A 27659-nucleotide genomic window follows, 5' to 3' on the forward strand; every position below is an offset into this window, starting at 1 on the left:
AATATTGCAAGGTGAAATAGAGGAGAATTATGTGTGTGTATGTGGAAGGGAAAGAGAGATCTCTAGAATACTGTGGCTGTGGCTAGGTGGAAGGTGGTGGAGGCTCCCAAAGACTATCTGAATGATATACTGTTTCCTATTGAAAAGGGAAGTTTGTGCTTAGCTAGGAGGATATGTGCGCGCACGGAAATACACCAAGAACCTGGCACACTTCCCGAATATTCCTACGCTGGCCATCCTCTTTCCACAAACTGGAGCTTACTGTGAGTGTAGGATATGTTTTGAGAATTCGAGAAAGAAACAGAAGTGAACTTAACTTCAACTAGATCAACAGTAAAACAAAAAATGTATTCTTTGTTTATTTTTAAGAGCACCATATTCAAAATTTGAAATTCATTAACTAATACTTCATCAACGGATGTTTCAGGCCACCTTGAAACAAAAGAAAGAATAGAACTTGGGTAAAGTTAAAATATTAGCCTTTTTCCGCAAGTTTAGGAAAAGAAAGAATTTAAAATAAACTTCAACATGAAAGTTACTTTATAAGCAAGATGTGCTTCAGCCAGCCGTTGGTATCGAAATAAAATTAATGAAAATTATTTTTTAAAAAGATATTTCCCTATCTAAAACCTCGAATTTTCATTTATATCATTTTCTTCAATATATAATTTCACAATGTATCAATTATCTGCTAATAATGTACACATTACTCAAATTGAAACGGTAGAAAGAAGCCTCGACGGTTCTTTATGTCCTAAAGTTTATTATTTGAATTAAAATTATAGATCTAACATAAGTGCAAAGTAATTCAAATACAAAGTTTTTGAGATAAATCTTTTTAAGTTTTGTTTGTCGAGAAAGTCTCAGAAATATACAAGAGCTACACAGTAAAGTGGTGTTGGCGAATGGTGCATTTTCTTCGCTGGATTTCTGAACATCACACCCGTGTATCTCGTAGTATATCTCTTTTTTTGGCCATTGTGTTTCACACTTAACTGCATTTTGAGAATTTTTTTAAAAAACCACTTTTTGGACTCAAGGTGACTTCAATAAACGATCGTATTACGATCTTATACTACAGAAAGATGTTTAAATTAAGATGTTAGTTTCATAAGGATATGTCTGGCTTTTATTAAAATAAAACTTTATAATGTCTCCTGCTTTGACGTCCCATATCATATTTAAGGAAATAAAGGAATTCTGTTATCTTCCACTTTATTTAACAATTGTTCCTTTCATCGTGACCTTTCCGTTAAACAAATTCACCACACTGTTTTCAAGGTAGTTGTTCCTCATCGATAACAAATTATTCAATTGAAGTGAAAACACGTTTCTCCTGAACTTCTAACAATTTCTTCGTCAATTCTCTTTTTAATAATGGAAACTATCGAATAAAACTAACATGACTTGAAAGAGGCCCAGTTATCTTGCTTTCAAAATAACCTGTTGCAAAACTACTTTAACATGCCAAATTATAAGTTAATTTAGGCAGCATTTAAAATATTTCAGAGATTGGTGCTTCTAAATGTATGTGTAACCAAAGTTGTGATGTAACTTCAAAAAATAATAATAATATAATAAAATAGAATATTGTTAAATAATTAACGCGCAGTAAGTTTTAATGGGAGTTAACACTAGGTTATATGTATTTTGAATATTTATTATTAATTTTTTTGAATTGATAAGAAAAATATCTAATTTTGAATCATATTTCTGTCTCTGAGTAGTTAAGGTAGGTAATTTGGTCATGTCAGGTAGTCGATATCAGCTCCAAAAAGTGGTTTTTTAAAAAGATGGGTTCTGTTTGAAGATCACAGCATCAGAAGATCAAATATTTAATTTGAGTAGCTCCATAGGGGCAAAAATCTCACAATTGGAACCATAGTTTTGCTGCTTTCGGCTGATGACGCCAGCATTATTCCACACTCGTAATAAAGTAACCACTTTACGCAAAATTCACACTAATAACTAATAACTATCTACAATAAAAGTTTTCAATTTTAGGTTTCTTTAATAATTTAGTTTTAATTAAAGTTTTTTTATTTTGCGTTTATTTATGCTACAATCAGCGCGTTAGCGCTATAAGTAACAGTGATAACATTGAATAACAGAAGTATACGACTGGAGAAGTTACCCAGTGGTAACACTCCCAAATATTAGATGGTTAGCCACTCTCTTCACTGGAGAGGAGATCACGAGGCCACTGACTGTCTTGTAAGGCGTCTTGTCGGGTTGTCAGGAAGAGTTCTAGAAGAAAGATTTTTAGCTAGAGGATTTATATGAGATTGCAGGTTGAAGTGGAGTTTTCTGTATCTTGTTTTAGCAACTTGTGTGGCAAAAGGAATGTTAAGGTCAGTGAGTATAGTCAGGTTAGAGACATAAAAAGGAGCGTGTACAATAGTTCGAAGTATTTTAGATTGTAGAGATTGAATCCTTTGGAGATTGGAGCGTTTTGTTGAACCCCACAGCTCTATTCTATACGCCCAGATGGGTTTCAAAATAGAAGTATAAATTAGTCTTTTGTTGTCCAGAGAGAGTTTTGATCTGTCGTCTAAGAGTATTTTAAGTAGTCGATAGCGTCTGTTCAGTTCTGTTCTTTTAAGTCTAGTGTGGGGGTTAATTAAAGTTAAAATAAGATAATAACTGTCACGTGATTACCAGTTGTAGATCTATTGGCGGATAGACATTGTTCCATGAGTAATGTGTTAAGATACTTGAATTTGAAAATATTTAATGCAGCTAGTTGTTAAAATAATAAAAAATAAGTTTTAGAAAAAGAATGTGAAAGAAAAAAAAATAGAGACAAGACAAAATTCCCTTTATTAAAGTAGGAAAGAAGAAGAATGGACGAGCGGTGCAAACGTTTCGTAATAAAAGAGTTGTCAGAATATTGTGAAGAATTAATAACACTAGTTATAAGTTTGGTTTGGCCAATCTCCCTTCTTGCAGCAGCTCAAGAAAGAAGGTGTCAAAAGATTCTCTGGCAACAGTGAAATGGGAATTTCTTCTTTATTAATATTATTAGTTTAGAAGCAATCTGTCACTGAAAAGTTGAAACTTGGCTGGTGTCTTCTTGCTAATGGGCCGGAACATCCTCCGACCAGTTCCTAACTTCTATCTCCGCACAAACTCTAACAGGAAGTTAGAAAACATGGATGGCCCCTAAACTTGTACACTTTAGTAATACTGCGGAATAGAATTTTCATGATTTTCCTTTCCTCCTCTGATGATGGAAATAACTTTCTTATTTTCCGAATAATGAGAAACTTTGGTATAAGTAAATATAATTTTTTTTAAATTTTTGAAACGATTTATAACAAAAACCGTTTTTACTTGTGGATCGTCAACAAAGACAACTCTAATTGTCTTCAATTTGGAACATAAAATACGTTGTGCCTCTTTTAATCCACAACTTAATGAGTCTTAACTTGTTCTAACTAATCTTTATTAACAGTTTTTTAATAAATTGCATTTAACACTTTTGTAAAAAATGTATAAAGTTTTAGTCTTTCTTTGTTTTATTCCTTATAAAACTTTTCTCTTCTATTTGAATATTGCTGCCCGCACGCGGCGTAACACTGGGAAACGAAACCTCTTTGAATATCAATATTTAATGATGAACATTCTTACTGACTGATCTACTGGTCCGAAAATCTAGTTTGTCCCGAATAATGAATTTAACTAATAGCTCAAATTTCGGGGGTCAAATTGCCAGTAAGAAAACGATTCAACGATTTTGGGCAAGTTTCTTAGTACCCAGATCTACTTTCTTTCCTCCATCGTTTGCGCGATTTCCTCTACATTGCTACATCGGTTTACTTGAAGTAACAATCATAAATCTAGTTTTCGGAGGCGGCAATAAAACCTAGAGGTTTATCAAGTTTAAACCTTCCTGTGATAGTTTCATTCTGAAATATTTTCTTCCCTCACGCAGTAGGAGATGAAATAGTAAGGAAGGTTACGTTTCCAGATTAGTTGGCAGTTATTTATATAACTTGATATCTTACATACAGTGAATGCACAAGTGAATCCACCAGTCATGTGCTCCACCATAAGGATAAGATGAACATTTCACGCCCATCACAAAGGAACGGTATAGAATACCTCTCAACAGACATCTGGCTTTCTGCAAAATGTTACGCAATTGTCTATATATTTGGGCGTGTTTCTGGAAGAATACACATTCACTTCTCTTCCAGTTAAGTGGACAGAACGTATGGTGAGTCAACGTCTAAATCATAACCCTTGGACGAGTTAATTTACTCTGTTTAGCTATTTGTCGTTATTTGCTCTCTTCGCTGGTTCTTTTATACACTCTCTTTATCTTTTTTGGTAACTTCATCAGTGTTATTTGTAAATAAATAACATTTTATTTTGTTTCTCTTTTTAATTGAAATATAAATTTATTTATTCACAAGAATATAGTTACTAATACAGGGTCTAGAGGTGTTTCCCAATTACTTTTTTTCACTAACAAAAAGTAAAAAAAATTTTTTTAGTCAAACATTTATAATTATTTACAAGTTCAAGAAAAACTACTTTAAAAGAAACGTTGTTACTTCATAGCAAGATGTGCTTCAGTCTTTTATCTTTACATATTTTGTACTGCTTTGTGTCTATATTATAGCCCACGATTTTGGTAAAATTACCGTGTACACTGAACGAATAAAACTGAATAGTCCATTCAATTGAATTATAAACAGTATTTAGATTTGAAATAGCAATAACTCGTGTATAAACAATTGTTTTTACTGTATGTTAACTCACATAACAACTCCCTGAAGAAGGCAAAAAGTTTGTCGAAACGTTGGCTGTAAAGGACGGTGTATTTTTGGTCTTTTTATTTTGACCGTATCCTCGCTAGTTTAATCCTAAATATTAATAGTTTACGCTCACTAAAAGATAATACAAATACATATTGTAAATTAATTTTTTTCAAATGGTACTTTGCTGGTACAACACCAACAAAATTTAATTGATATTATGTAGTTTTAGTAAATATAAAACTGCCATCAACAACAATTAGATTTAACCAGAGGAATAATATGGAGGAAATTAGGTCAAATCTGTATTGAATATTACTAGCTAGAGTTAAAGCTTGCTCGTGGATACGTAGAGTACACAAATTTGGTAATGAATTTACATACAAATTTACTATCACTAAGACTCGCAAGTATATACTAAATGAGCAAAACAATGATAAATCCTAGCTATAAATTTGAAAATACTACCTACACTGAATTGACTGTTTCATGATCAAGTAGGGAAATTAATAATTTTAATTATAACCGGAATAGGGTTGTTCGAATTGAAAAGGGCGGTATTTTAGTAGATGTAATTGTTATTGTTCCCGTGTAATTGGTAATTACAGGAGGATTACTAGTTACTACTGCTATATTACAGTTTTTATATAGTTACTCATTCATTAAAAGTAACTGTATTATATTTCAGTTTATTGTTTAATTAATATTTTATGTTTAGGATCCGTTAAAATGCCTTTCCTCTTGAAAGAAGATGTTCTGCAATCCTCCAGTTTTTTTCTATTTTGTTTTTCCGCCAACGTTTTGTTGTACCTCTCGAGCACAAAAACTTGATCTAACTTGATCAAAAGTTGGGTGTGCTTATTTTTGTGTATACGGTAGTCTGCATAACTTTAAAAAAAAGAAGGAAATTGCTGGAAGTTCACATTGAATTTCGATTAGCTCCCACCAAGCTGGATGCTGAATGTTGAAAATCATCCAGCACTCTATCAAATAATAAAATGCTCTTACAACAAATCTTTATGCTTTTTAAAAAGGCGCCAATTGTTTAATTGTTTTCCCATTTATTTCGGAACCTTGACGACATGTCGAGAAGGTTATTTCAGCCGATATTCTTAAAAAGGACAAAGCGCAGCAGGGTGATTGCATTGGGCAGTAATTGCGATAGTGAAATAACCTTCGCAATTTTGGTTCCAGAACTTTTGATGTGAAGATTTTGTTCACCTAAGTTGTCTCACCTGTATTACCAAATTTAATGCTTTTAGAACAGTGGTGGAATCTGGACGATTTCAAAACGTTCTAGGGGTCGCAGAACAAACCTGGTCAAACTGATGTAGTGGTGAAAAAAGACGCGAAAAAATGACTACTCATTATTCGAATGTATGGTTAAAATTACTACTTTTGGAGGTTTGTTCTCGATCTTTTGGGAGTGGATCCAGCGAGACAGTTCTAGACAGAAGTTGGACAAGGATGAGCCCCCTAAACACTTACCAAAGACCAACTCCTGTATCAGAAACTCACAGATGGTGGCAACATTCAAATTTCTCTAAACAAATCTAATGATTTAATAATCTAATAGCCCCTTCTTAGTTCTAGTAGGCGAACCCTCCCCTCCTAAAGAGGTTGAGGACCTTCCCTACTAGTTCTTTTTGCGCTACTATCTCCTTCGGCCTCAGCGTTCCAAAGGTTTCATAGCGCAAACGTTCGATTGCAACGCAATCGAACAACAGGTGAGAGGCCGTTTCCATTTTTTAATATCTGAAGATGGATGACAATCCGAAACCGGTAAAATGTACGATATAAAAGATGAAATTACTGTTACTATCAGATATTGCGAATTCAGCCATATACTAAAATATTTACCATTTATTTTGAAATTGGACCATCTTAATGACCAAATTAATTTTTTTTTCAACCCAGTTAAGAACGATTGTTGTCACTTTCTGTTCCATTAAAGCTTCTTTGGTCCAACTTGATTGCTAATTGGAAGCAAAATTAAATAATGGCAGAAATGATAACAAGTTAGTAAATCATGGAAATTTACTCTGTGGCACCAGAACTTTATGGTCGAGGGTAACTTTGCCATTATCAGCCTTGCTCTCGATGTTTCTTTCAGATGGGACTGTGTTCATATCCCGTACACTTCTTTACTGTTATTAAATTACTTGTTCTATGTTTGCAGGCAATATTCGGACTACTAGAGTGTTGGATGCTGAATCTAAAAATGGCTACTGGTTGACTGTGGTTGCGGAAGATCAAGGCTTGGTACCACAACATGCATTATTACAGGTGAGTTAACAGACAGTATCAGAAATAATCTGATCTAAAAAGAAAAAATAAACATCATATCTAGTCTAATTATGAAATTTCTAGAGACACTATTGAACTAATTCTATGAATTTTCACAGTTCTCCACAAAAAAAACAACCTGAAATTTAACATTCAGTCACCACCATTTTGACCACCAAACTGCTGTTAGTTTTAGAAATAAATTTAGTAAAAGTTTTGTGATTTTCATCGAAACTTTCTATGGCGGACTGTTTGTAATTCTCACTAAACTGACTTTGTATCACTAAAAAAACAACATTACAACACAGTAATGGTCCAACAAAACGTGGTTAAATCTCAATTTGGGTAATCTAACTCGTTGGTTACACATTTAATGCTATAACAGTTCTATGTAAACTATTTCTAATTTTAGAGCTAAATACTACCAAAAGTTTTCGACTTAACCAATATATCTTTTTTCACCCTTCTGTAGTTATTTTATTGCTGGTCGAATTAGAACAGTTTTCGTTTTTGCACCGGTTGTATTATTGCACATTCTTTCTCTTTAGTCAATTCTCGCTAATTTGGTTCATATAAAATCTTTTTTTCCATTTTACTTTGGCATTAGTCGATTAAATAAGTACAATTCTAGCTTTTCAACTTCATTAATACTTTTAATTTTTTTCACTTCAACCCTCCATTTCTTCCCATCCAATCGGAGAGAGGAAGAAAATTGAATTTTTTAATTAAGAAAAGTGTGTCTAATTGAATCTTAGAGAAATTGTGGTAAACTTTCAGTGGAAATGCATAATGAAAATGAAATTGAACAATATCATTATTTTTTTTTGTTTAGTTATATTATAATTTACCATTTTATGATGGAATCGTAACTTTTTTCGAAACACTGCTAAATAATATTTGAATAATTAAATATTGTTAACTGATAATTATACGTATACTTTTTTTTAGGCAAATTTTTTAAATGTTTAAGAAATTTTATCACTACTTAAAGTAATATTCGATGCCAATGCAGCAGTATTAAAGGCGGTTCCTCGTGTGAAGCGCTTAGACAATCACGGAATCTTCAAATGTTTACAAGAACTGCAAGACACTACTGAAATAAAAACAACTTTTTATGACCCTAGTGACCTTAAAACCCGCGATAACTCGAATGAGAAATATCTCCTCTTTGGAAGCAATGAGGGTACAAAAATAAATAAAAAAAAAATGTGGATCTCAGAGGTGCTTCGGTTAACCTACATCTCTAACCTGTACCAAAAACTGTGGTCACTTTTTCAGAAAGGGTACCATTAGAAATTAAAAAAAAGAAAAAAACATGGCGAGAGTAATCGCTGGGTTGTCTTTCCTCCAAATCAGCATAGGGACTGTAGCAGCTGACCAACATCTTGCCAATGATTTTCGGCAACATTATCTCTCATAGTCTTCAAATAAGTATTCTCTACGTAAATTGTTCGTTCTGAAATGAGATACCATTATTTCAAGAAGTTATTAGACACAGAATTATTTTGCTTATAGACTTGATAACGCTGCGTCAACTTGATTTAATCTTGTGTTAGTTTCTGTTCTTGTTTTTGCGTTCGATTGTTTCACAAATAAAATAAAATAAAGATGAAAAAACTGAAGAATTTGCTCTTACCCTGACAATACCTAAAGTGGACAAGCTTGATTTCAAATTTAAGATAAGAAATCGCAAACCCCATAAGTTTCGAACCCAAACAAAAATCGTACACTATCAAAAATAGACGCTTTCCTTTTCACATATTTATTGTGTTAATCTAGAAGGCCTCGAATTTCAAAACATTGTCGCACAATATAAAAGTGTATTCAAGACTTGCCGTAGTTACCAGAGGATCTCTTTGACATTAGCCTTCCTCTCCATTCTTCAAAACAGGTGAAATATGAAGAAGAGAAAAAGGAAAAGCCTGTAATAGTCACAAGTATATCCATTTGACTGAAAGATTATCATATTCCCTAACGAGCTGAAATACTTAGACCCCCAAAATCCCGCCAGAAAGAAAACCCCAAGAGAAGCTTGATGATCCATTCGGGCAATGTTGAGGAGGATTGAATCTCTGAAAGCTTATACTATTAATTCGTACATCTTCAAAAGCCTAGGATCTTAAACCAGTAATGTATTATTGGAAAGCTTCTTACTGCACGTTCTTTGATTCAGCGGAATTGGTAAATCCTATAATAAGAGAACTGAATTGAGAAAATAATCTCTTCAGAAGATCTGTTGAACTTCTCCTTATCACTTTCAGGACCTGTCGAATCAATGAGGTCGCAAAAGGGGGGGTAGGAACGAATTACCAAAAAGGAAAAGTCAAAAATTAATTTATTTCCAGGGGTTTGGATTTAATTTTCACTTTCCATTATTACTATTTCCCTGTAAGGAAAAAGCATGGCAATTGTGCGGATCATCTAATTAGATTTTTGAGGAAAAAGAGCATAATCTTTTTCTTTTTTTTGAAGTCCCCTTGAGAACGGAAAAGTGTTTTTTTTTTAATTGTCTGATTTTTCCGATTTTGTGGTTAATCACAAGAAAGTACAAATTTTATTCCTAGAAACAGCTTTAAATGGACGCTAAAGGTTCTGAAAAATTATCCCGTTACACGAGAAAATTATATTGATAATATTTCCCATTCTACTGAAAATTAAACTTATTCATTATTGAAAACAGATGAACGTTTATGTAAATATAGCTGTGTGTAAAGATAGAGTATTGGTTTTTGGTTCTCCAGATGAACTTTAAACTTTAATATAGAGAATGGTAACTATTATTTCAAACTTACTAACTCCTCGGGATTTAAGTTTTTGGAAGCTATTACAAGTTATCTGCTTATTCTTGGTTTCCATTATGTTTTTGCTATATATTCAAACTCATACCATTTACTGCTCTCTAATACAGTTTTATTCTCAATTTTATCTAAATAACTTTGTAATTAAATTTTGAAATCATGTTAAAAATAGGGGAAAGAAAGTAAATCTAAATAATGTTTCTTGATTGGTCAGCTTCTTTTTATTTGAATGTTTACTATTGTTCGCTTGTGGCCATCCTTTAGTCAGTTAATGGTCTCTCATATTTCTAGTTGAAATTGCGATCAGATATCTGTAAGCGACCAGAATATCCTAGAAAGCTGAATCACAGATGCTCAAGTTATGTATTCCGTTTTGGATTACATTATCACTTTTGACACTAAGGCCCAAAATCCATTTTTACGGAAGTGGTACTTTATTGAAGCGATATTTATCTTCATTTTCTTTAAGCTTGCGAATACTACATTCTCATTTAAATATGGCTGTCACATTTGAATGTGATGGTGGTATAAAAGTACTCTCCTCCATATGTGAGGAGCAGAGGTTGATGGCTTGGTTTTTGGCCCTGTAGTTGACAGTACAAGGACCTCTTCCTCTCCTCACCCACACACACATCCCGGTAGATAAACATTGACCCTTCCCCAAGATCAATTAGAATATGCAAAGTAGCCAGTTCTGTGGTCGGTTAGATTCACCAAATACATCTAAACTGTACTCCTAAAATTTGCATACCTTCTCGTACTCTACCTCCATTGTCTTCATTACTCACTGCCTCTTTGTCTACCACATTGTACGAAGTGGAAAATATTTGTGCGAGTTTGGAAAGGTTTATGGGTTATCGTCCTCGTGCTTTCATTGCATTTCCATCAAATCAACAATCAATGGCTTCAGTAAAGTGTTTTATATTTAGTCAGTTATTTGGAATAATTTTAAATGTTATTTTAGTATGGTTATGTAAACAAAATTTAAGAGTAATTAACAATAGGTACAGAATACCTGAGATGGAAATAGAGGTTATGGAAGATAAGTAACTTGCTACAAAACCTCTTGACCTATAGGTCAACTTTATATATCTAACAATGATAACGAGAAAACTTATCTTAAAATGATGTAAGGTGTAAATGTATATAGAAGGGGATGCTCTAAGTACGGAATCCTAGAAACTGATAAGAATTAATCACTGAGGACATGAAATGTTTGCGTGTTGTAAAGGGATTGAGCGGTGAAGAAGGGTAATTGAAGATACCCAGTACCTCTATAACATTTCACTTTCAGTTCTAATCAACCAGTTACTCTGGCCTACCCAGACAGCACAATGGCAACCTCCAGCTGTGTGATATAGTGCCCAAATCAACGCCATCTACACTCCTCACTTTCAGTCATAAAGAGTATTTCCTTTTATTTGTTTGTATCTAGTAGGGTAGCCAGGTCAGATCTCTTAATTGGAATAAGAGTTAATTAAGTTAAATTTGAATGGGTAAATAAATAAAAATATCAAATGGCAAGAAGAAGATCTATTTTCTTGAATAGCTACCACATATTGAAGTTTTAAATTCAGGGAATTTCCAAAAAGTGGAATTAATTGTATCTATATCCTGGTTCTTCTTGGGAGACAATGTTGATGATTCTTTGACTCTCACAGGCGCCCTCCTAGTACACTCTTAATTTCATTTTACCTTCTCCTTTTTGATTATGAAGCTTGCTATATCGAGGTGTCACCGGATATACACATTTTGAGCTCCATAAGTTCGAAAAGTGGTTATGAGGAAGTGTGTGAGAATGGATACTCTTAAACGCTGAAATTTCCTATTTGGATGATATTCAATATAATTTCGGAAGCTATAGAAAAATATGTGAAACCTACTTAGAGAAATATTTTGTATTTAAGGACACCTGAGCATTTAAGCATTTAACCAAGTAAACTGGAATAGACTCGATCAGCACCAGGGCGAACATTAGAGGTCGCATTTCTCGTCACATCCTGAGGGAAATGGTCTCTAGGGACCAGGGTGTGTCCTGAAACAGCTGAAGGGAAACTTGAGATCTAAAGATTAATGGAAGCCAAGTGAAGTTTTGTTGCATTAAAGAATTAGCAATCATTACACTTGCAGTTGCAATTAATAAAAAGTTTATGAATATTTAAACATATATATATTACAATTGTATTTGTTCTTGTGAAAAACGTTTTTTGATTTGTGCAACTTTTACGCTGCTCCATTAAAGGCTCTACCCCCTGCTGTTTGCAATTAGTTGAGCAGTTTATATGACCCACATTACAGGCAGTGTTCTTCTTCTTTCTATGGCGCACGTAAACCATTTTATTTCATGAATTTTAAACAGCCTCTTAGCGTTTTTAGCCTCTTCTAGCCTGCATTATCTTGTCCTTGTCCATGTTCGCATTAAGGGCAGGTTTTTTAATTCCTTCCAAGATATTCATTCATTTTTACTGCAGCATCTCAAAACAACACTCCTACAACTCCACTCTTTCAGCCACAAAAAGAACTTCTTCGTATTTACATTTTTTTTTGTAAGTTATAAAGATCAGATCTTCTAATTGAATAAACAGTTGATTAATTTTCAAAAAAATAAATTTGTATGTAGGTTTAACCATATTGCGGATGATATTTAGCAGCTGGCAAAGATAGTAGTACATTATATCTTCGTAAAGAACACCAGAATGTCTGCTACATGTCCATTCAGATAGTTTTGTAGGAAGTCAATAACAGTATGAAGAAAGATACCGTCTCATTTCTGTTTATTAATTCGAGGTACAGAGATTTGTTGTTTAAAAAGCAGTTTCACTAATTTTCTCAGATTAAAGATGCTTAGCAGAATAGACAGATATAGTGGTAGATGGATGGAAGAGTGGATGATGGATAGGTAGTTTGATGGATATAGGTCGGAGATGGTTGGATGGACAGATGAATCAATGGATTATGGGTACATGGAATGCTTTATAAATAACATTGCTCTCACTACTTCTACTGCTACATTTAACGTGCTGCCCACATGGCGAAGAGTCTTCCCCTCGCTGCATTAGTAAAAGTTTCATCATTTACTTCAATATGTGGCTTATGCAAATGATTTGTGGCAGTAATGTTCGGCTGATCATTAAAGAATTCTCTAAATAAGAATGGAGATCTCTCATGTTGCCATATTTAACTTGTTTAAGGATAGGATGGCTTCTTCAAACTTCTGCCTAAACTGCGATCATCTAGCAGAGAATTAAATCTCTGTTAATTGCCTCCTCTGTCCTCTTGAATGTTAAATGAGTTGCCTTAACTTCATCGTCAAAATTTGCAGCCAATGCTGCCGTCTGGCTCAATTAACTCGAATCATTCAACTCCAGCATCTTAACATATCATCAGATTGCTCTGAAATCACTTCCTTAAGAGAAACTGTAAATTGTGTGCTCGAGAACAAGATCTTTTAGTAGCATCGGATTTGTATATCTTTGAATTTGAAAAATAACTGTTAACAGAATAACATACAAATTTAATTAAAGTAATCTATTACTGTGCTGTTTTTGTGTCTTAATGGAAAAAAATGAATTTATTTCTTGAAGAGGTAATAATACAGTTCTCGATTTTAGAAGAGGTAAACTCTATGAATACATGACTGGAGTTGAAAGTTCATCATGATTAGGAGGTATTCTGGAACACATGAAGAATTCTGCCTCGCATATTTTGCAGGAGGCACATTCACTATTATTCTTTGTAATTAAATCTTTGAATCATCTAATTTAATAAAGAACTAGCACGATTAATGATTTCAGAAACCTGTAGCTGGCTTCAATACTTGGCTCCCAAACTTTAATATAATTTTTTTTTAATTCTATTGTATTCACTTCATAGATTAGCCAAGATTTAAAATTAAAATATTGTTGTAAATTTCTTTAGATTATTAGATTCATAGAGGAGAAGGTGGTAATATGGGACGGGGTTGGAATTTGGGACACCCCTGTTTTTGTGAAACCAATAGTGGCTATCTGTTAGTTTTTGGTGCCTTACTACTCTTTGGGGTAGGCTTTGTCTTTGTCTGCTGCAGAAAGAAGGCAGCGCGTCAGCCGAGTGGCAGCTTTGTCCAAGAGAGGACCGTGTTGATTTTGTCAATGCTAAAAAGTTTTGTTAATGTTGATTTTCCTCTGCTTTGGGTTAATACCGAGGAAAGTTAGAATAATTTCCCTTAGACATTAAAAATGTAGAAAGTAGAGAGTTTTAATTGCCAGTATTATGGATTTCAAATATTAATGTATATTGGAAAAAAATGAGGTTATACTGTAAGCGGTGTATAGTGATATTTTGGGACAGCGTTGTCCCATATAACAAACTTGTTAATCGTCTGCCAAACAAGTGTGAAAAGTGGCACTGAGGATGAAACTAGTGTCTTATAATTTTTTTTTTTTTCTAAAGGGCCTAAAGAGATAATTTCAAAGATATTTCTTGACATTTCTCTAAGAAAACTGATTACACCCTAATTTTGTATCCTTAATGTACGATAATTGTGTAAAATATAGTTTTGTAGCATATTTAAGGCTTATTTTTACAATTCATGACGAAAACGAGAACATTAACTATAATTATTATGTGTGTCCCATATTACCAACACACTTTCTGAAAACCCAATAAGGCACCACGACAGATTTTTTCCTTGCTGTGATCCACTCAGGACTCCAAATTTACAAAGACAAATAATGTATGTCTATGATTTTACTTCAGAGTAGATTTTAAATTCAGTAGTGTTCAAAATATGCAAGGTAAAAAAAAGACTGTCCCATATTACCACCTTCTCATCTATTAATGAAGATTAGGATTTGTGATTTATTTTTTTTTTTTTAGATTATGAAAGAAGCGTGCACTTTCTTTTATAAGATTATACCACTTATTCTTAATAAAGTACAGTTAAAAATAATCAACAAAACTGATTCAAGACATAAAAGGCGGATCCAATTTTGAACTACACTGTACCCAAAATATTTTAACTAAATCCTTTTATTTAGCTCAAAAGAGTTTCTCTAAGTCGCGACTAGAAAGGGAATGTCGCGTCTCTTGGCAGTTTAATTGCGAAATAATGAGTAAGAAGCATATACTCCATTGTCTGCAAAAAAAGATAATTTAAATCGTATTTAAAGAAAAAATTGATGCTGCAGTGCATGAAAGAGTGGGAGTCAATACCTCTAACAAATAAATTAAGAGCTGTTAAATATAAACCCGAAAAATGGGTTACATCATGTAGAACATCTCGTCGTGAAGAAGTCGTGCTGGCCAGGCTGAGGATCGGCCATACGTTGCTGACCCACGGACATATCTTTAGAAAAGAATCACCGCCAGTGTGCGCAAACTGCGATGCTCCGCTAACAGTCCTCCATATATTCACTGAATGCACTATGTACAGTGAAGCAAAAGGGAGAGTAAACTTAGGAAATAACATTAAGGAAATTCTAAGTGACAATGAAAACAATGTACAAAAAGCGCTGCAGTTTCTACAAGAAATTAATTTAATGCATCTAATTTAATGGACACTATGCTGAAAATTTATATTAGACTCGCTTAAATCGATGATATAGGTTTCTCTTTTGTTTAGGTCTATAAGTAGGATTAATTTATGTAAGATTTAGACTTAGGCTGTAAGAATGGTTGTATGAATGAGTGCGGGGGGTCAATGTCGGGATAGGGGTGGCAAACTTCTTCTCTACAGGACGCCTTTCCTGTACTTTAAATGTACATAATTGGGAGCCACTGTCTTCTGGAGGGGTGGGTCTGTGTCGGGTTTGGCACCCCGGCAAGGTATGAATGGTACGAAAAAATGTAGTGTAAATAGTATAAATATGTTAGTTTAGGTTTAGTTTCTGTTTAGGGTGAGAGGAATATTGAGTACTCCACCCGAATTTTAGTTTAGTGCGTATATGTGTGATATGATTGTCCATTTTTAATGCGTGTATGTATTTATTTGCTTGGGAATATTTATTAGTATGAGCGCATTTAAGTATGTAAGTATTTATTGGTATGTTTGTCTGTATGAATGCGAAATCGTAAGTGTAAACCAGAGTAAATGTACATATTAGTTTTACTTAGGCTATGATCCGTGAGGGGTGCGAGGAATATCAAGTACTCCACCCCAAGTAGATATAGAAACAATATAGGTGCGATTTATTTATATGTTAGGACAGTTGTCGATCGGTTTTCTTCGTTAGGTAACTAGTAGTTTAACATAATCAGTATAGTGTCCATCAGAAATAAGAAAACAGGTGCGAAGGACCTTAGATGTTGTGCACCTTTCAAATAACAAAAAAAAAAAAAAAAAAAAAAAAAAAAAAATCGTAGGATGATTTCTAGAATAAATTTCAGAAAACTAGTTTCAGTTATGATTTACTCTAATTGACTAATAATGCTTAATTTTCTGTTTGTTCGCGCCTCAGGTCGAAAGACGAAATTTAGACCATCCGCTATTTTCCTTCCGATTGTGAGTTACGATTACCAAACACTCGCACAAAGATCAATTTGTAAAACCCGTTTTTTGACGTGCGGAGAGGTCGTAAAATCTCAAAGTCTAAGATCTACAAAATCTCTTTTATCCCTCTTTCGAGGGGTAAAAAAAAAAAATTAATGAATACAAGTATTATTTTTTTGTTTTTGTTAAAGTTTACAAGAATGGAAAATGAAAAATATTCTTTCAAGGAAATTTAACCATTGTGTCGGTTAGCCAGGTAGGAAGTAGTGTAGTGGAAATTAAGAGATATGGAGACCCAGTTCGAAGAGGTGTTATTAAAAGTCTTGGCAAAGATGGAACCCACCACGGCTTTTAAGTTGATGAACATTACTGCTGAATTAACAAAGCATGTTCTTTTTTCTTTTTTTTTGTGGCAAACGAAAAAATGTAAAAATGCCTTGGAAGCAGAGTTTGAGAGAGAGTGGTTGATATTGTATTGGTGTTTGTAAAGGAAAACCGGATTCTGTAATCATTACACGCCATCTTAATTTCGCCCATCTAATCTCAAGCTTGATACTTTCATTAGCACCACCAACCCTTAAAAGCTTGCCTCCAATTGTCGCTCACATATCTCTTTCATATTATGCAGCTCATTTCATTCGGATTGAGTACTTTTAATTATTTCAGTTTGGAACCCTCCTTATTCATGTTCATGTCATTTCAATTAGTTATAGTTTGCGTACTTTCTACTTTACCATATACAAAATTTATGGAAAGTGAGCTGTAATAGAAAGAAGCGTGGTTTTAAACAGATATCACTGTACGAAACTAACAACTGAGCGATTGGCAGTGTAAGCTATAGTTTAAATTTATCTTTGTAAATCAAATTTCAGTAATATTTTAAAACAATTGTCAATTCAACTCTTAACTACCTTATTCACATTTTTTTTAAATTTATAATAGATTTTTTTGCCTAAATAAAATAATAATGAAATGTAACATAAATGGACGGTTAAATAATTAATACTTTCAAAAATAAAAAAGGGTAACTACATGGTTACAAATCTGTAAATAGAAATAACTTACAAAATAAACTAGAAACTTCTTTACCTATCTAAACTCAAAAATGGTTAAAAAAACTAATTCTAATTTACATGAATATATACATCGAACACTCTTTCTAATGTAACCTTAAATTGGAGTGCTTGAATAATATAAATAAAAATATTACGTATTTTTTCTCCAGAGCGTATATCTAGAAGATTTACAAATCTGTCAGAAAAGTGAAGTATCCACCTATCATGTATAAAGGTGCTAGCGGGAAGCAGAACAACTAAAAATGTTCAAGATTATCCGTTTTCTAGTTGAAACCTTCCAGTTGACAAGTTATACAGTTTTTGTCTGGATAAAATCTATATCTGTTGCCATCTATACTGGAAATTTTTAGACTTCTTCACACGAATCTGGGCAATTGCTCGATACTTTATAAAATTTATTACATCTTGAATCTAAAACTTTGTTAATATACTGACTTTGAAAATTGTTATTCTATTTTGTGATAAGGTTTCTAACATTATTCTGCATTACTGTGAATCTTTTTAGTTGCTAAACTTTAAGCGCTTCTGTTTCTATTAAAAACCTTCTTAGAAGACTAGTTCTGCTCTGATTGGCAGCTTTCGATCTTTTAGAAATTCACATAACCTTCGTAGACAATTTGCAGGTATTTTTAATAATTTGCCCCACCATTTCAAAATTCTCTTAAATATTGGGACTTTTATGTTGCCAAGTTTCTAGTTTCTAGTTAGAAATATGTCAAGGCAGTGGCCATAAGAACTTTTGGAATTTAACTTGTACTTACTTTCACCATATCCAAAAAACGTGGGAGCCCAAATTACTAATAGTAGAATAAATCAGAAGTACATATTTTCAAGTACAAAATACATACTTTTCACCTAGTTCTGAGTATGTTTGCTAATTTTCTGATCACTTCCAGAATATAATTTAAAACATTAAACTGTTCCAGGTTTATATAGAAGTAATTGATGTTAACGACCAAGTGCCATTAAGCTTGAAAGCTGTGTACCATGCAAGTGTGACGGAAGAATCGGAAAGCATCGTCAGTGTTGTCCAAGTGAAGGCCAAAGATGAAGATCTCACTCCTGCGCACATCACGTACAGTATTACTGCTGGAAATCCTCACAGCTTCTTCACTATCAACTCTACCACAGGTATTTATAGCCTTGTATTAAATTCATGTTATTATTCATCATTTACAGGTATTGATTATTATAGCTTAATTAGAGGGAGAAAAGAATTCTTCAGTCCATTCTAACAATGTGGACTACTTCATACAAACGTTTACAAAATTGTTTCGTCTTATATTGTATTGTTTGGCTAGTAGCGGAGAACAATTTAAGAATGCACCAGACAAAGCAGAGTTTGTATATTTATATTTAGTTTTGATTGTAATAGTTTACAATTTCAATACTGCTTCCCTCCCAATACCATTTTTCATTCCTCGCTATTCTGCCCCCATTTCTAAAAATCATAATTTTTGATTTTAGCAAATTAACTTTTAAATTCCATTTAGAGGAATATGCATATAAATTATTTATCATTTCTTGCAAGGCCAAACAAATAGCCAATAAAGTGATGGAAAGGAAATTGTATTGGTACAAGTCGTGGCTGGACCTCGCTGGGAAGTACGACAGCGATATAGAAATAGTATGCGGTAATGTCCAGGAACTGTCCGTCAGAATGGGTAGGATTGTGGAGCTGGTGGGTCGTGGTCATAGTGAGGAAATGATGGCTTTGGCATCCCGTTCGGAACGCTACAGTCTTTATAAAGAGCTGCTCTCATGTGTAGATTATGAGTCATACATTTCAGATGAGCAGAAGCTATCAACAATGAGGTTAGTGTTCCGGACGAGATGTCATATGCTGGGTCTAAACTGTGAACCATTGTCCACTGAAGCCAACTGGGATTGTACCATGTGCAACTTAAAAGCTAAAGAGGATACTCTCCATTTTCTGGCTATGTGCCCAATTCTTGCCGAGTATAGAATGAGGTATTTTGGGAAGGTTCAACTGTCCAAAGAAGACCTAATAGAATACTTAAACGGGAAGGATTGGGATAGACTTTGTGGGTATGTGAGGACTGCATCCACATACAGAGATTTTCTGGTTGCCCAGTACAATGGATAAAAATATGTATATATATAGTGTAAATATGATATTATTATTAATATTGTTTTATTATTATTCTCCCTAGGTCTCATTTTATGTTTGAATTGTTATAAGTTAATTGAAGTTGTTTTTTATTTTTATTTTACATATATTTATATTCTGTAAGTTAAAGACTAACTAGGCAGACGGACCTATGTCCATTGTCGAAAAGTGTATTTTTTATTTTAGTATGGATTGTATAATGTTCTGTTCCAATAAACACTTATTATTATTAGTTTTGATTGTACTTAATAATCAAAATTATCCATATTAAAGGCGCCACGGTAGCCGAGCGGTTAGAGGTGGCGAGACCTGCAAAGCTAATATGTATTGGGGTACTGGGTCCGATTCCCGGTCGTAGGCCTTGGATTTTATTTAATGTTTAAAAATGAGAAATAGTAAAGTATGTTTGCTAGTCGCCTCCGTCCACGACACCTAATTGGTAGTTGGACGTTAAGCCCCGCCTGAAAAAATAGGCGATTACTTTACTTTTATCCATATTAGTACCGAAATTATGTATGAAAGTTGTTTTAATTGTCCTAGATCACAGTTAAATTGGTCACTCTTTTTCTTTGTTCCTGCGCTCCCGAAATGTCCTCGACGCAGTCAAATCATTTGTGGCAGCTCTAGTTCCCAAACATAGAAGTCTAAAGGCTTATTGACCCCAATCTCTTTTTTACAAAGTCTATGTTTTCCCCATTAATCGGTTTTGCAAATTGTCTCTCGTCTGTAATATCTATAGGATTCTTATTATATTGAAACTGCATACTGTCCCTTTCATTTGCTAAAATAATTTGAACATTACAAATCTCATGTGACTAATAATTGAGTTATTATGATGCTAAGTACAACGTTATAATCAGAGGTGCTAGGTTCATCTTAATTCCTACTTGTATTTACTAGTTATGTAACTAATCTGCTAATAACTAAGATATAATTACATTATTATTAATTAATTAATGTGGTAATTCGTTAATTGTCTGTTTTCAGGGCTAATTACTACAACAGGAAGGAAGTTAGATAGGGAAGACCAGGCAGAACATATTTTAGAGGTAAACTCTTCTTAATTCTATGTTCATAAACTTATATTTGTTCCTTGTGTTCTTTTCAAAGATGTTGGGTTGTGCCATAATCAGTTTGTTTTATGCTACGGATTAAATTATTGTTTCAATAGAGCTTCTATTTAATTAAACTTTAGGTGCATTAAAGATCACAAAAGTACGTACCCATAGAAAGCAATAAAGTATGTACCCTTAGAAACAGGTATGTGTGTGACTGAATATGTAATCAGTCAAAATCTGAAAAAGAAAAACGCATTAAGAAGTTCAAATTTGACAATATAGTCTAGGTAAAAGTTGATTTTACATTTTATAAGAAAATACATGTTTTATTTGGTACGTTTCCCTCCAAAAACATTTTTAAGAGAGGCAAACAAAAGGAGCACAATGAAGCAAAATGGAGTTAATAAATGTTCCTTTTCCTATATCGCGTGAGGTACAAGCCTCATTTCGTATTATACTATCTTTAGCAGCCTAGTAAGTTAAATATTATGTCAAATTTTAATTAATTCAGTTATTATTTAACAAATATAACCTTTATTTCAGGTTACTATAAGTGATAATGGCCAGCCTTCTTTGTCATCAACTACCAGAGTTGTTGTTAGTGTGGAAGACATCAATGACAATGATCCTGTTTTTGATCAAGCGTTCTATCAAGTAACTGTTCCTGAAAGTAAGATGCCTGATTCGTATATTTCTCAGGTAAATTCCAGTATTCATTATATAAATACCCTTTTCTGAATTTTTGTACATCATTATTTTATTTAAATTATTTTTCCCGTGAAAATAGGTGAAAGGCTTTTTCCTTGCTTTTTGTAACATTTATTTTCAAATACTTGTAAATTTGGAAATGAATATTTTGCGCTGATTTAATTCTGTGCACTGTGCTTACCAATAATGCGTAATGTTGTTGCTTAAGTTGCAGTTTTTTAAGTGATCGTTGAAATGAGAGTTTAGAGTTTAGCTCAATGGTTTGTGCACTGGAATCCCACGTGGACATCCCGTGGTTCGATTCTAACCTGCCCTTAGATTTTTCTGATTCTAGAAATGCCTTAAAACTCAATTGATTGATGTACAGCGATGCTCTAACGAGTGAACACTGCCTAGAGGCTGTGAAGAAAAGGTTTCGGACGTGCCTTAATTTAAAATAAATAAGCAGTAAATCAAATACTTATTTTGTATGAGTAAGAAAATGAACTTCTTTGAGATCGAAGTAATGTAGATCAAAGATTTTCTTTACCATAACTTTTTTTTTTAAGAATTTTTTTAAAAGAAACAATTTTAGAACATTTGCAGAAGAGCACAATTTCATTCATAGTTAGAAAATGTTAGCTGGGCTCATCAAATTTTTTGATCAGTTATTACCGAAGTTTTGAATTCTATTTTAGAGTGAAGAAAGTTCAGAAGAGCTGGGAGGATCTGAGGATTCATTAAATGACAACAAATGGGAGTCATTTTTTGAACATGAAACAACTGGGTATCCAATGATGAGGGTTAGTTATTTTTAATAAAATATTATTTTATTATAAAACAAAAAAAATTATTTAGCAAATCTAATTCAAACGTTAGAAAATGATTCGTAAATTCATTGTTTTTTATTGAATTTAAAATTCACATCTTAATAACACAAGTGTTTATGTTTGTGTATTGTTATTAGCTTGCATTGTGTTAATCGTTTATGTAAAAATTCCGCTTAGCACCTCCCTACACGCCTTGGGTAAATGTTTCGTTATCACACCAATGTGGGAAGTGGGATTTTTCATGGATCCATTTTCATTATCCCTTACAGGTCCTGGCATCAGACAGGGATATAGAAGAGAATGCTGACATCAAGTACAGCATAAATGCTGGAAAGTATAAAGGAAAATTTGTCATTAATCCATCCACTGGTATTATATATTCTCAAAAACCTCTTTTTAAAGGACGACTGTATAATCTAATTGTTAGTAGCCATTATTGTTTGTTTCTGAATTAAATTTACGTTTCAACTTTTTAGCTAAGTTCACCACTATAAATTGTTCATTTTTTTTCTCCAGATATTAGCCACTGATAATGGAAAGGTGAAAAGGAACTCCACAACAAGAGTGGCCATTCGTGTATCACAAGTTCCTGAGACTTCCTCACATTCACCAGTGTTCAAGAATCCCGATCATAGTGTACAACTTATGGAATCTGATCATGTTGGCTATTTAGTAACTTTGGCCCAAGCTTTTGATGTCGATGGGGATACACTGTGGTATAATATTACAGGTAATCTGACCAGATAGTAATTCAATTAATTAATTAACTTTTTTTTTTTTTTTTTTTTAAATCTAATCTTCTTATTGTTTAATGATACGTAACTGATTACTTGTGTTAAAATTTTCTCTTGTTCTAGAAGGTGATAATGAACATCATTTTACAATTGGGCGTGATCAAGGTAATGTACAACTTGGGAAAACTTTAGACAGAGAAACCTGCAGTTCATACAACTTGACAATCAGCGCTACTGATGGTGTGCACACGGCCTACACAAAAGTAAACTTCCTTTATTTTAAAATTATATTTGATCCTTTCTATTTTCACGCTAAATTGGAAGGACCAAATTTTGAAAGTGTATGGGAAAAACTTTTTCTTACGCTAGTGAGTTTGCATATGTTCTGCCATTAATTGCAGCAAGAGCATAGGGTCCATCTTCAATCCCATGGGTTGTAAGACAATGTAGCAGTGGTGCTAGCGGTATTTAATTTATAGAATTAAGGAATAAGATATTTACTTTATAAAAAAAATCTCGAAACAAGAACAAAAATACAATGAAAATTAGACATTTATTGACTGGAAATAATTTAAAATAAAACATATAAATAATACAGAGCATGAATAAAATTCAAGTTGCGTAGTGGACAGTTTTCTGAAATTAATAGGTTCTCTCAATCTCTGTGAAGACATTCGTATCTGGTCATTCAGCTACTTTTATAAGTGTGCTTCGAGACACCGAGCCAATCAAGTTTTTAGCTGAAAGTTTAAGTTCGCAAAAATCGCTCGTAAGAATCAACCGGCATTAGAAATTAGCTTTTTAAAAGATCACTTCAACTTTAAAAGTATTTAATTGTATTTCTTGTACAATCTAATATACTTTCTTTTGTTTTATTCCAGTTATTTATTAAGGTTCTTGATGTTAATGAGTACCATCCCCACTTCTCAATGCAAGAGTACCATCTAACTATTAGTGAAAACACAGAAGTAGGTACAGAAATTTTCCAACTCAACGCCTCTGATGCAGATTATGATAAAAAATTTATATTTAATCTTCACAATTCTCAAAGCCTTGAATCGGCCAAAATTTTTAAAATTAATTATCTGTCTGGTTCTATTATCTTGGCCACACCTTTGGACAGGTAATATTATGTCTATTAAAAAAATATTGTCTAATATTTGAATAATTTCCTTCAACTTTTTCTAGATCTATTTTATGATTAATAATTTGAAAAATTCCAGGGAAGCCATGGATTACCACATATTAACGGTAGTGTTACAAGATGGTGGAACCCCAGCTAAAAGAAATTTTGCCAGAGTTTTCATCAACGTCACTGATATAAATGATCATATGCCTGAATTCAGTGTTGATATGATTGAAACAAGATTATACAGTTCGGCAGCTGTAGGCACCAAAGTTACTAATATTGTTGCTAATGATTTAGACTCCAGGGAGAACGGTACTGTCAGCTATAGTATTCTCTCAGGTAATAATTAATAATTTTGTTTCAAGAATTTTATTTTAGACATAATGTATTATTGCTATAGATTATTAAAATTAAAGCACCTACTTATTTTTGGAGTTGTTTGAGGAGGAAAGTAGACTAGTACTTATTTAAGGAACTTGGTTTCCTGGTGGGATTTACTCTAGTAGTTGATGAAGGAATGACTACGTAGATTAGATTTTAGAGGGACTGTTTACAAAACTGAATCTACTACAACCTGAGAGCTGCTTTGTGGCATTAGTTTTGGTACCGTAAGTGATTGTCACAACTATCTCTGCATGTAAGATCCTGGTTTAGCCCCACATGCTGGTGTATAAATTTATGAATTGATCTACAGTATTGAGAATTAATATTCTCAGACCCGTTCAGTGAGGGAGTAAAAAAAAAATTTTCGAAGAACTAGTTGAGAATAATTTAACTAACTTGAGTAAATATTAATAATACAACAAATGATTGTTGGAGTGATGGTGATAAGATTGAGGAACCTACCATGAACAGCAAGATTCAGGTCTTGAAGTGATCAAATTCCCGGCAATACTTTTCTACATTATAGCCGTTATGTTGAATGCTTCTCTGGTTCAAACGTGCTGTTATCACCAGTTCGCTCAGGTTATGACTACTAGTTAGTAACAAAAATTAGAGTTTCACATTTCATTACAATTTTGTTCGAATTGGAATTGTCACTAGAATTGCCTAAGATACTGTCAAATAAGGCAAGTGAAATCATTATAATGAAAGTTTTATTCGGTAATAATGACAGTAATTAAACTTTTGTGCTAATTTAATACATTAATTGTGTTTTTCTAGTTTCCATGAATGAATTACGCATGAGCTTATTGAGAATATAAAGTATGCAATGAAACTCATAAAAAATTAGTTTTTGTTTTTTAGCTTTCTTAAATAAATGATTTTTAGATTTACTTTGGAATTTCGATTTAAACGATGATCTATCTTGTATTGGTTTCACTTAAACAATACAGCACATTACAGATGTTATATTTTTGTCGGTCCTGGACTTTACAAATAAAAAAAAATTTTGAATCTTTTCGCTCTGATGTCTCTGTAAACGTGAAACTATTCTATTTGCATAATTTAGAAGTTCATTTTAAAGTATAAAATCTTTATAGATGTTCATTTTAGTGAAAAATAGTTCGATCTGGAAAAGTTAAAATCTTAATTATTTGTATAGGAAAGTATATAGAGCGTACTACTGATTTTTTTTGATGACTGATCCATCCAAGGAATTTTTTGCTGAAATTGGAAATAATTTCTCTTCCTTAGTCAATTAATTTTTTTTTATAATTATTTAGCGAAACGGTGATTAGTACGTTATGTAAAGGAGCAGTGTAGAAATTTCATGAAAAAAACCTTTTAACATAATTTAATGGCAAATGCAGCTTTTTCGCGATGATAGATACTAGGCACTGATGGAAAATACCAAACAATATGTCCAGATTTCACATTACATTTGTAATTCAAATTTTCTCTCTCTCAGTTTCATGAAAATTGGTTTTGAAGTTGCTACAGCTCATTGACGAGCAATATTATGTATGAAGAGAACATACTGTATGGAGTGAATATACAAAACAAAATATTTACATATATTTCTTTTTGAAGGAAATGACGGAGGTAAATTTTCAATTCATCCAGAATTTGGTGATGTTATATTAAACAAACCTCTTGGGAGTTCTAGTTTATTAGAATATACACTAATAATAAAAGCAACTGATTTTGGTCCGGAAAAATTGTACAATACCATACCAGTTCACATTATAGTAGTGCCACCCAGAGATAATCCACCAAAGTAAGATTATTCAATTGATTTTGTTCTTATTAATTACAGTAATGAAATTTTATACGATATAATATAGAATATTATCAGTAAGGAACTTAAATAAATTCATTTTTACATTACAGATTTTTGTACAAAGAAGTTACTGTCGAAGTTTATGAAAACAGTCCAAGTGGTACGCTTGTAGTACAGTTGGAAGCATACGGTTGGGGCATATTATTTGAGATAACCAAAGGAAATATTGATTCATCGTTTAACATAAACCCAACTACTGGAACGTTGACAACGAGTAAGCCTTTGGATTGTGAAGAGAGGGATGTTTACAATCTCACTGTAGCTGCACAGAACATGGTAGATAAGTTACTGTATTACAAATGTATTCTCCTAATTATCTAACAATAAAGACTATTAAAATAAAGTTCTAGCTTTTTAGCAGATAAATTCTCTCTTCACATTGTATAATTTAATCTTAGAGTTTATTAGATTTCTCTGTTGTGATATACAGAATATTGTTGAAGTAATTTTGTGAATTGTAACGACAGGCTGGAGGAAAGAGTTTCTGCAGTATTACTGTTCATATCTTGGATGAAAATGATAATTCTCCACATTTCGAGACTACAGAATTACAAGGATGGATCTTGGAGAGCGCGCCAGTTGGATCGTTGATAATGAGTGAACTTGGTGTGCCACTTGTGCCGGTGGCCACTGATCGTGACCAACATGTGAATGCTTTACTTACATATCAGTTTATTAATAGGAATCATTCTTCTATGTTCCATGTTGATCCAAATACAGGTATCATTTTGATTTAGAGTTTATTTTAAGAGGAAACATAGTTAAATAATTTTGTTTAAACTAATGTCAAATTATATTTATAGGAGCGATACGAACTGTGGTTTGTTTGGATTTTGAAAAAATGCCGATTATAGTGGTGACGTTGATTGTAGTAGACAAAGGCAAACCAAGGTTAACATCAGATACAATGGCCAAAGTTACCATTAACGTTATTGATGTCAATGATTCGCCTCCTGTTTTCAATCAAAATATTTATAATGCTACAGTATTGGTACCAACATTCCAAGGAGTTACAATAGTCAAAGTAAGTTAATAATATAGATTATTATTAGAAAGTTTAAAGTTGAAACTGAGCATGCGCTGTTTACTCTGACGGTATTTTAAAAACATGGTTATGTATTGGTTTCAAACAATTTTTTTTTTTACAGCTATACGCCTCTGATGCTGATTCCTCTAATCTTACTTTTAAAATCACGGAAGGAAATTCCCACAATACATATGCAATAGACAGTGCCACCGGTTTAATATCCATAAATGACAAAAATAAATCACCTAACACTTCTCATCGTTTAAAGGTTTCAGTGACAGATGGAAAATATACTACAGAGTCGTGAGTATTTTAATTATCTATATGAAAGCAGTTACCAAAGTTTATTTTTCATGAATGTTTTGTAACAGTTTTGTAGCGTGAGAACCTTAATTGCAAATTTCGTTTTATGGTGTAAAAAGTTTAGACACACACTTCATTTTTTAG

The 27659-nt window shown here is 33.0% G+C and overlaps 1 protein-coding gene across 1 annotated transcript in view; it reads left to right on the forward strand.

The window, feature by feature from the left end:
* Positions 1–27659, forward strand: part of kug (FAT atypical cadherin kugelei) — a 671938-nt gene that overhangs the window by 629479 nt on the left and 14800 nt on the right. The window contains exons 5-19 of the mRNA XM_074130786.1: positions 6943–7049; positions 18319–18523; positions 20511–20572; positions 21125–21280; positions 21967–22071; positions 22368–22520; positions 22615–22828; positions 22956–23095; positions 23714–23955; positions 24056–24300; positions 25936–26122; positions 26236–26461; positions 26653–26905; positions 26989–27209; positions 27334–27515. Of these exons, the coding sequence (XP_073986887.1) occupies positions 6943–7049; positions 18319–18523; positions 20511–20572; positions 21125–21280; positions 21967–22071; positions 22368–22520; positions 22615–22828; positions 22956–23095; positions 23714–23955; positions 24056–24300; positions 25936–26122; positions 26236–26461; positions 26653–26905; positions 26989–27209; positions 27334–27515 (2698 nt within the window). The remainder of the gene's footprint in view (positions 1–6942; positions 7050–18318; positions 18524–20510; positions 20573–21124; positions 21281–21966; positions 22072–22367; positions 22521–22614; positions 22829–22955; positions 23096–23713; positions 23956–24055; positions 24301–25935; positions 26123–26235; positions 26462–26652; positions 26906–26988; positions 27210–27333; positions 27516–27659) is intronic.

This window comes from Rhodnius prolixus, unplaced genomic scaffold, assembly GCF_049639745.1.
Source record: "Rhodnius prolixus isolate KJV_2025 unplaced genomic scaffold, Rpr scaffold_4, whole genome shotgun sequence".
Lineage (NCBI taxonomy): Eukaryota > Metazoa > Arthropoda > Insecta > Hemiptera > Reduviidae > Rhodnius > Rhodnius prolixus.